The sequence below is a fragment of the Oxyura jamaicensis genome, chromosome 5, assembly GCF_011077185.1.
Source record: "Oxyura jamaicensis isolate SHBP4307 breed ruddy duck chromosome 5, BPBGC_Ojam_1.0, whole genome shotgun sequence".
Taxonomy (NCBI): domain Eukaryota; kingdom Metazoa; phylum Chordata; class Aves; order Anseriformes; family Anatidae; genus Oxyura; species Oxyura jamaicensis.
In genome coordinates, this window is record NC_048897.1 from 32136655 (window position 1) to 32146727 (window position 10073).

At 60.7% G+C, this 10073-nt stretch overlaps 2 protein-coding genes across 2 annotated transcripts in view; one reads left to right on the plus strand and one right to left on the minus strand.

Moving 5' to 3' along the window:
- TMEM63C (transmembrane protein 63C) overlaps positions 1–1147 on the plus strand; it is a 36356-nt gene extending 35209 nt beyond the window's left edge. The window contains exon 25 of the mRNA XM_035328066.1: positions 51–1147. Coding sequence (XP_035183957.1) covers positions 51–263 — 213 coding nt within the window. The 3' untranslated portion in view covers positions 264–1147. The remainder of the gene's footprint in view (positions 1–50) is intronic.
- Positions 1148–5664: 4517 nt separating this feature from the next.
- On the minus strand, positions 5665–9870 carry NGB (neuroglobin). The gene is made up of 4 exons (XM_035328372.1): positions 9710–9870; positions 8874–8985; positions 7621–7740; positions 5665–6721 (listed from the first exon to the last, which is right to left on the minus strand). Exons 1-4 carry the CDS (start codon positions 9811–9813, stop codon positions 6575–6577), a joined length of 483 nt encoding a protein of 160 aa, XP_035184263.1. The 5' UTR covers positions 9814–9870; the 3' UTR covers positions 5665–6574.
- Between the last annotated feature and the right edge of the window lie 203 nt (positions 9871–10073).

Sequence of the window (10073 nt, forward strand, 5' to 3'; positions counted from 1 at the left end):
TCCCTTTGGTCCTGGCCCTGGTACCTGACCTCTGCTGTCCCCCGGGGCAGCTCTTCGTGGCCACGGTCCTGCAGGAGCCTGAGCTGAGCCTGACGCCGGCAGCCTCCCCGGCACACCAGTCCTATGGCACCATGGGCAACCACCTGGAGCCGGCAGAGGATGGGGAGGATGGGGGCCTGCAGAGCTTCGAGACGGAGCTAGAGACAGTGGAGGGCGAGTACAGGACGGGCCCTGTGCTGGAGAGCCAGCCCCGCTACCAGTGAGCATCCCCGCTGCCAGGGTGAGAGCCGAGAGCAGAGGATGTGCAGGGGGCAGGACAGAGCCCACCTGCAGCCCCCAGGTCCTTGCACCGCCCCTGCCGCCAGCACCGACGGGTGCCCACTTGGCTGATGGACCCATGCACGGGTGCTGCCGGACAGGGGGACAGCAGGACTGCTGCGAGGGGGGGTCCCCAACCTATTGCAAGGTGGCGTGGCCCTGCTGTTCCGGAGCAGCTCGGCCACCCTGTACCCCCCTATCCCTGTCGGCCTCTTCCAGTCCAGGGTGGGGAAGAGGAGGTGCAGCCCCGTGAGGGGAGGTCTCCCTGAAAGACCTTACTGCAAGGAAAGGAGGGAGGCCCTGCCTGCAGCCGCACGTCCTCTCGGCCACACCAAACCTTTGCTTGCCCACCCGCTGCTGCTGCTGCCCATGACGGCTGGTTTGCTCCTTCCCGTGGCCCTGGGTGCTGGCTCCAGCCCCCAACACCACCCCCAGGGCTTCACCAATTAAAGCAGGGGCTGCTGAGATGCTCGTGCTTTGGCCTGCGTGAGTGCATGGGGCTGGAGCAGCTCCTCCTGCTCCCACGCCTGCCTGAGCACCAGCCGCCCTTCCTGGGGGCAGCATCAAAACGCACACCCCGCTATCCCGCGGTGCCAAGACCCCCATCCTGGCAGGGTTTGCCCTGCCCTATGCCCTCCCTCTGCTGCTGCAACGTGCTTGTGCCCTAGGGTCTTCAGGGATGAGTGTGTTTCGTGGCCATGACAGCAGCTGCCTTTTGACGGTGGCTCCCATCCTCCTGCTCCTGCTGCCCGTGCTTTCCCTGGGACAGGCCATGGGGATCTGCACAGCTCCATCCCATTGCAACAGAGACAGGGGTGCTGGCAGCACCCCCAGCTTGCCCAGGAGCCCCTGGAGCACGAATCCTGCTCTGCTGGATGTATGCACACCCGCTCCTGCCCAGGCAGCATCCTTGAGCTTTCTGTGGTCTCGCTCAGCAGCCACAGAGGCCCCAGGGAGCCAGGTCAGGTGCTGGCACTCAGGGTGGGCCTGCTCAGCCCCCGGTATGCCCCCAGGTGGTTCCCTGCTCAGGGCAGAGCCCCAGCAGGTAGGTGATGAGCAGAGCAGTGCCAGTGCCCAGGAGCTCCCCACCACTGCCTCTTGGAAATGCAGAGGGGAGCCCTTGAAATCCCATCCCTTGCCGTGAGTCAGCCACCTCCTGTGTTGCTGTCTGCCCAGGAGTGGGGCAGTGCTGGGGCAGTTTTTCCCCACTCTGCTGCTGTGATATGGGGCAGAGGTGGGGGGGACAAGCTGGTGCCTGCCTGTGGGTGATGCCCATGACCTCGCCTGGGATGTGGGAGAGCTGATCTGGGTCTTTCTCCTGCAAGGGAGACTCATGTTTGCATCACCCTGTCCCCCACCCCTGCCCATCCCCAGGGGTGGCACAGGAGACACGTGTGCAGGGGACAGCACTGCAGGGACATCCTGCACCACTTCCCCTGCCCAGCATTACAGAGGCTGTCAGGTGCAGGGGCAAGGTGTGCAAATCCTTGGGGGATTACAGGCAGCCCAGCAGTGAGCCGTGGGCCTGAGCTCCCTGGACTGGCAGCCCCACTGACCCCCTGCCCCTGCATGCCCAGGCAGTGGCTGTGGCACCCAAAAACCACCCGGCAGGGCTCCCAGCTCCCTGCCCAGACATCCTCGCCACTGCTCGTCCCGGGGCTGCCCCGGATGGCAAGATGCTGGTAGCCCCATCTGGCAACTCGGTGGCCTCTCTCCGAGGGGCAGCAGGTACCTGTGAGCAGCACCATGTCCCGGGGAGTTCGGGCTCCGGCTTCCCTTGGCTGCCACGCTGTAGGAATGTGCCAGAGGTCTGTACCTTCTCGTTATTTATTGCTATGACCGTGCCTTGAATAAAATGACTTCACCCAGCCCGCTGCCTGGTGTCGTCACCCTGTGCATCCCGCCTGGTGACAGATGTGTTGTCACCCTCTGTTCAGCCAGAGAGGGGCTGGGACTATGGTGTCCAGCGGCTGCCCAGAGGAGCTGTCTGGGCTGGGAAGGATTTTTGGAGGTAAAGGGGAAGGCACAGAAGCAGTAAAGGCACAGGAGCAGAAGAGCACCCCACGGTGTCATCTCAGAAGGGCACAGCCCTTCCAGATGCACAGGTCCCCTGCCCATCTTCCTGGTCGTTCCACCACAGTGAGGGGTGACCCAGGGCACCACCACCAGACAGCCCCACAGCTGACGTGGCACAGGCTGCCCCGAGAAGCTGTGGGTGCCCCATCCCTGGAGGTGCTCAAGGCCAGGCTGTACGGGGCCTTGGCCAACCTGGTCTGGTGGGAGGTGTCCCTGCCCATGGCAGGGGGTGGACTGAGATGGGCTTTAAGGTCCCTCCCAAACCATTCTGTGCTTCTGTCTGCCAGGGAGCCCTGGGGAAGTGACAAAAGCCATTTCTGGTGCCTTTCTCTAGGTTTCAGCAGACATTGCTCTTCTGCCCCCCTCCTCCCTCCCAGAACATTCCTTGCACCTAAATTCCCCCTGGAACCATCCCCCTCTGGTTTCATCAGCACAGGGAAGAGCACTGCCCTGGCTTACAGCATGGGGTGGGAGACATCCACTTGGGTGAAGAACTGGAAAACAACAAGTTGTCCGCCCAGCACACCCACACAGAGGGCGGTCAGTCTGCAATTAGCGGCAGACGGCTGAACACGGGGCCGGCACCTGGCAGGAGGAGCCCTCCCTGTGAGTGAAGCCTGTCACCACGGCACTCGTGCTGGGGAAGCTCATCCCAGCCGAACGAGTCCCTCTAAGCCCCGTTATCCTGTGCCTTCACTGCTCAGGCCCTGGAGACTTGATTTGAGCTGTCAGCCATGGGAGGAGGGGGATAGGACAGGATTTTGTGCCCAGGCTGCTGCCGCTCCGCTGGGCCTGCACAGCCCGTCGCCCTGCAGGCCACCCATCGCCCTTGGCCACGGGGCTGAGGCAGAGCACAGCTGCTGCCGCCTCCCTGAACAAAAGCAGCAGCCAGGCAGTGCAGGGGGTTTGGGGCTGGTTGGTGTAGTGGGTTTCTGTGGCGAGGTTTTGGTAGCCAGGGGCCAGAGGGGTGGCTTCTGTGAGAAGGATGTAGAAGCTGCCCCATGTTTGGTAAGGGCCCCACTGCTGACCAGAGCTGAGCCAATAAGTGATGTTGTTTGCGCCTCTGTGAGAGCAGATTTAAGACAGGGAAAAAACGTTGCGCCACACAGCAGCTGGGAGAGTGAGAGGAGTGAGGAACAGCCTTGCAGGCGCCAAGGTCAGCGAAGAAGGAGGGGGAGAGGTGCTCCAGGCGCCGGAGCAGAAGGCCCCTGCGGCCTGTGGTGAGGACCATGGTGAAGCAGGCTGTCCCCCTGCAGCCCATGGAGTACCATGAGCAGGGTTCCACGCTGCAGCCCGTGGAAGACCCCTGCCAGAGCAGATTCCGGGCTGGACCTGCAGCCCGTGGAGAGGAGCCCCCGCAGGAGCAAGTGACCTGGCAGGAGCTGCTGCCCGTGGGGGACCCAGCTTGGAGCAGTGTGCTCCCGAGGGATGAACCCCGTGGTACGGACCCATATCTGGAGCAGTTCTTGAAGAGCTGCTGCCTGTGGACAGCCCACGCTGGATCAGTTCAGCAAGGACTGCATCCCGTGGGAGGGACCCCACAGCACAGGGGACGAGAGTGACCGAGAAGGAGCAGCAGAGAAGAATTTCTATAGACTGACCATAACCCCCATTCCCCTGCGCCGCTCGGGGGGAGGAGGTGGAAGAGGGTGGATGGGGGGGGGAAGGTTCTTTTAGTTTCTTTCCATTGTTTCTCACTTCTCTAGCTTGTTAGTAATAGGCAATAAATCTTACTGTCTCCCTACGCTGAGTCTGTTTTGCCCGTCACGATAATTACTGCGCGATCTCCTTGACCTTATCTCAACCCTTGAGCCCTTTTCATCGTAATTTCTCCCCATTCCTCTTCGAGGAGGGGGAGTGAGAGAGTGGTTGTGGTGGAGCTTGGCCACCCACCCAAGTAAAACCACCACAGTTGGTTGCTTAAATGTGTAATTCCATCTGCGACTGTCAGAGCTGGCAGGCAGAGTGGGCAGCAGCAGGCCACCTCTGCTGCCCGTCCCGCAGCTCACAGTACAGCTCACCCCTTCAACCACAGTGCACAAAATCACCAAAAGGCGTTCGATGCCGGGTGCCTGTTCATGGCACAGCCCAGCTGGACTACGTGAGCACTTCCAGCATCCAACATCTCCAAGGCTAGAGCTGACAAGAAACCAGCCAGCTCCCCTATGTCATCCTCTTTTTTTTTTTCTTTTTTTAGCTTGCTCAGGCCTTTTATATTAAAATAAACATCAGGCAGGCAAAAGGGCAGAGGCTCACTGTTGTTCTTTATTAAACAGTACAGCTGGGTATAAGAGGCACACGGACTAGATTATTTCTCCTAGGCGTTACACAAAACGTGGTACGGAAGAGGGGAATCAAGGAGCTAGGAAAGCCAGAGAAAGAGGGGATCGCTTGGTGCAGCAGCATGTACCCCATCCATCACCCACCTGCCTACATGCCACGTGGAGCCAGAAGGAGCCTGTGATGCTGAGGGCTGCAGAGGGGGCATCCCCAGTCCCTGCTGCCCCATACCGGCACTTCCCCCAGCTCCTCCATCCCTGGCTCCCAGACCAGAGTGGAGAGGAAGCCATGGGCCTCAGCCGGGCCAGGTGATAGAGGGTCATGGGTGAGGATGCACAACACCATGCCATGGGCCCGCAGGAGCACAGCCTGGTACCAGGGGGAGGACAGCAAAGACAGCACGGGTGGCTCTGCTGCAACACCTCTCTGCTCCCCCCTTTTACCCCAGGGGGGGACATGTCAATGCAGATGAAACATGTCACCAGAGCAGAATGGCGCAGCCCTGAATGCCAAGCTCCTCCTGCCCCGAAGGACCAGCGAAGGGAGCTGCCTGAAGGCTTGCCCCATATCCTTGCCCTAGGGCTAGTGACAGCTGGAAACACAGCTTTGCCAGTCCCACAGCAGCTTGCCCATAAAGGTGGCCTCTTCTCCAAAGCCTTCAAGTTCAGCTCCCTGCAGAGCCATCAGGCACCGCCTCTCAGCTGTTTCCTTGGATTTCTTCCAGCAGGTGCTTTATTCTTGCTCCTGTCCTAACGCAGCTCTCCTGCACGCGGCTAACGGGGCTCCTTCTCCGCCCTGCAGTGGCTGTGTCTCACATACAGCGGGAGTTATTTCCAAAGGGTGAGGAAGCTCTGCAGATGAGCATTGTGTGCAGCTGGGAAGCACTCCAGGTCCCGACAGCATCAGCAGAGAAACTCCAGCTATGCTTCCTCTGGCCAAGAGCCAGAATCATTTCTGGAAGCCGTTGCCATGACATGATTGCAACCTTCATTTTTATTCTAAGACATCATTTCTTGTATTTACTTTATTCTCCTCAATACAAAGCATTAAATAGCCACCACTGCTGCTGCATTTCAGTGGGCTCTCAGGTTAAACCAACCAGCCTTGCTGACAGAAATCCTTCCCGAGAGCAGCCCACACCTGCTAAGAGCAGCCCTACCTTGGCATTAACGTGACCCCACTGCTTGAAACACCCCTAGGAAATGCAGTAAGCTGTGACCAACCTTACACAGGGAAAGACCCTGGGTGCCACCCAGGGGGAGAGCACCAAGATGGACCCAGGAGCAACACCTGGGTGAGGAGAGTGGGTAAAAGCTCACTGCGGGGACTGGGAAGGATGGCAGAACTGCATGGCCAGCTCCTGCCTCTGCTGCCCAACACGGCCACAGCCACCCCTGCCCCTGCAGTGAGCCGAGCCTGCCGCCACCTGCACAGCTGAGCCAGGCACAGCCATGCATGAGAAGCAAGCGGTGACAGCCTCAGCAGGTCTCGAGCACAGCAAAGAGGATCTCAGGCAAATGAGCCTCTGAGGACACCTCCAGCTGTCATTTCACTAGGGTAGGCAGCGAGAGGAGGGGAGGGGAGCCAGCTGAAGACCAGAGCACAGACACCGGTGCTTGTGCTCCAGCTGGCCCTGAGGAACCTGGGGCAGGGCAGAGGACCTGTGCCACGTCGCTCCCACACTTCACTGCGGAGAAATACCCCACTGGCCATCAGCAAAGGCAGAGATGTGGTCGTGTCAAAGCAAGGCAGGATTACCGAGAGCGACCTGAAGCACGCATGGCTGGAGGAGATGGAGACGGGCTGGTGCACAGAGAAAGACAGAGAGAGGCAGAGAGAGGGTGAGTGCCTGCCCTGCGCAGGGCTGCTGTGAGGGCAGCAGTGGGGAAGGCTGGCTGGGCTAGTCTCCCTCCGGCAGGGGCTCCCAGCCACGCCGCATGGCTTTCACCACAGCACCGTAGAGTTTGGTCCAAGCCTCCCGCACGTCCGGGCTGAAGGCAGCACCGAGGCATTTCTCCAGCATGTACAGCAAGGACTCACCGACGGTCTGCAAACCAAACAGGAGACATCAAGCTCAGCAGCAGGGGAATAACAGGCAGACCCTTCTCTTGCTCCACCACCGCTTAGGGCTTCTCCCATTGCGGGGCACCTGTGGAGGCAGCCAGCCCCATCTCTGGCTGTTCAGAGGAGCCCCAGAGTCAGCCTGGATCCTGCTTATGAGCTTACCCACACCATCCCCATCCCCCTGCCTTGCCCTGCGCTGACTCTCACCTCCCACCGGCTCAGTGAGGAGCGCAGGCAGGGAGCAAGGGCTGATGCAGCATGGTAGCACCAGCAGAGAGCTGTGTGCCATCATCCGTGCCTCCCCAACACCGGTAGCCAGCCCAGTCCCCTGGCACAGCAGTGGACCAGCAGAGCTGAGCCATGCCAGAGTGTCAGGAGACAGGGTGGGAGCCCCAGATGGTGGCTCAGGACCTTGCCTGCTCACCACCTTCCCTGCAGGGCGCTCCTCATCCTGGACTGCGTGATGTTTTGCCTTGACTGGGGCTGGCCAGTGTCACCACCCCAAACAAGGTGGGTTTATGTCTGGAGGGGATGAGGTTCAGCATCCCCTGAGCAGTGCAAATACAGAAAGGGGTGGATGTGCCTATTCCCAGGTGTGGTGAGGTTTGCCCCAAGCAGAGATCTAGGGCCCAGGGCACCTGAGCCTGCACCAAGCTGTTGGTCCCCTCCAAACAGGGGAAATGCCTTGCTCTCCTCTGTCCTCGCTCCCTGTTTTCCTGACCAAGCCAACATCACCACGCAGCTCGGGGGCTGCACTGAGCCTCCAACTTTCTCTCCAGCCAGCTGAACCCAGTGGGTGGGCACGGGAGGGTGGGGACAGCCGAGGGCTGCAGGCAGCACTGCACAAACACAGCCACAGCGGGATGAAGGAGGATGCCTCACCGAGAAAGACTCAACCTTCACGCCGATTGCCTGGTGCTTTTTGCCGAGGTTGCAGAGATATTCTTCCAGGCAGGGCAAGTTCTCCAGGTGGCTCACAGCTGCATCAATCACCAGCATCACCTACAGGAGCATAGAGACAGAACGGCACTAACAAGGCTCTGCTGCCCTTCTGGAGGAAGGGGCTGACCCCTCTGCTTCACCCTTCTCAGCCTGATGGCCACCACCACCTCCCAGCACAGCAGGTGCCCTCTGAGCTTTCCTTTGCTCTGCTGCGACCTGTGTGCGACCGCTGATGGCAGCACACCCCACATCCTTCTGCAGGACGCTGCCAGAGGTGCTACAGCAAGCAGCACTGCTGGCCTTCCTGCCCCAGCGGAGGGAGGAGAGCCCTGTAGCAGAGCAGTTATGGGCCAAGATCCAACGCTGATGTGGTTTTAGGATTCCAGGACAAATGCAGAGGAGCCCTGGAATTGCCAGAACTAGAGTTGCCAGCTAGAAGTTACCGAGATGGTGCAACTGTGTAGAAGTCAACTCCAAATCTAAGGTCAGCCAAGGTATTTTGAGGCAAGGGGATAGCCAGCACAGCCAAGAGACCTGGTCTGGCAGAGCACGTACCACAGTGATCTGACGGGCATGAAGAGCCAGATGGAGACAGGACTGAGAAGGGTTAACGAGGGATGAAGGGAACAGACAGACCAAATTAGAAGAAGAGATTAAAACCAGGGCATGGTTGGCTTGGCAAAACCAAGAGGTGGTAGAATTGTGCTCTACAATTTCAACGGGGAAATTATCTCCAACAAGAGCAAAGAGCTATTTCAGCTTAAGGCAGCGATAGCAGAAGTAAAAATGTACATAACTTGTCCAATAAGCAGAAGCTGGAAAACAGCAAAAAGCTTGCAGCTATCAGAGGAGAGCAGTCCTGGAACAGCCTCTCACAAGGAGCAAGACAGGCACGCAAGGCACTGCGCTGGTTTAAAGATGGAGGCTATGAAAACTGGTCTGAAGATGGAGGTTATGGGGTTATGAAGGCATCTGCAAGCCACGGCTGTGCTCTTTCTCTGCCTGGCGGCTCCTCAGGGCTCAAAGGGCTCCTGCTGTGCCAGGTCTGGCTCCCTCTGTGCACAAGCTACTGCAAGGCAACATCGGCATCGCTCCTCCCCCAGTTCTGGGGGGAAGAGGAGACCGCTGTGTGCTCCCAGCCAGTCCCAAAACCCAGAACACTGCCCGGAGGCTTCCTCCTGCCCCGCTCTCACCTTCCTAACGTGATCCAGGAACTCGGGGGCAGACAGGCACTCCTGGGGGCTGGCAAACTGCTTGCAGTTGTACTGGAAAAGGGGCAACAGATCAGGGTCCAGATCAAACAACCTGCAACAGCGAGAGAGAAGCCCCCATCTCCTCACGTCCTTAACGTGGAGCAGAGTCCCGCTTGCCCTGCCAGCAGCACCCCACCGCTCCCTTTCCTCCTGCTGCTCCCTCCCCACCTGCGAAGGATGTGGAAGTCCCAGAGACTTAGCCTGGGGAAATGCAGGTTATCTGCTGGCAGAAGAGGTCCCCCTTTCCCTAGGTCCCAGCTCTCAGACCTGTGGCTTTGGCACCTGTGGATCCGTCCCAGCCCGCTGCGGTTCCTCCCAGCCCGACCCCACTCCCCCAGATCCTGCTCGGTGCCTTCCCCTTCCCACTCCACGATCCCCTCGAGCCCCAAAGCTGCCAAAACCGGGGGAAGCCTCGGTGCTGGGGGAAGCCCAGGCACACCACCACCAGCCTCCCTTCTCCCCGCCCTGCACACCGAACCGCGGGGTCCCCCATCCACGAGGTCTGGCCCTTGCCCCCCCGCTCCCCTTTCCCGGTGGTCGCCAACTCTCCACCAGGCTTTTAGGGCGACTTCTCGCAGATTTTTCCCTTTTCTTTCCCCACAGCCGAGGCGCTGATCTCCTCGGGCGAGGGGCTTGCCGAGGACCCCCACACGGTGCATCCTCTGCTCCGGGACCGGGGGACCACCAGGGCGACCACCACCACCACCACGACCCGCCCGGGGGCGGCGGGGGACCCCGGCCCGTCGGTCGGCTGTCCCCCGCCCTTGGTCGCTCACCTGGAGAAGAGGACGAGGCCGTGCTGCACCGGGCTGCCGCTCACCCGCCGCCAGCTCTCCCGGATCAGCGCCCGCTGCGCGCCTGACAGCATCCCGCTCGCCATGGCGGGGGCGGGGAAGGGCCCGCCGGGGGAGCTGCCCCTTTCCGCCCGCCCCTCGCTCCGCCACCACCTCCCCACCGCCCCCCTTCACCTCGGGCCCCCCGCCCCGGAGCCCCTCCGGGGACAGGCCCCGGCACCGGCCCCCCGGAGCCCCCCGGCTCGCAGCTCACGGGCAGGGCAAGGGGGGGACAAACGGGGCGGCCCCGGCTCCCCCTGAGGAGAATTGGGGCTGGGGGTGCTGCTCCCGCACTCGGGGACCCCCT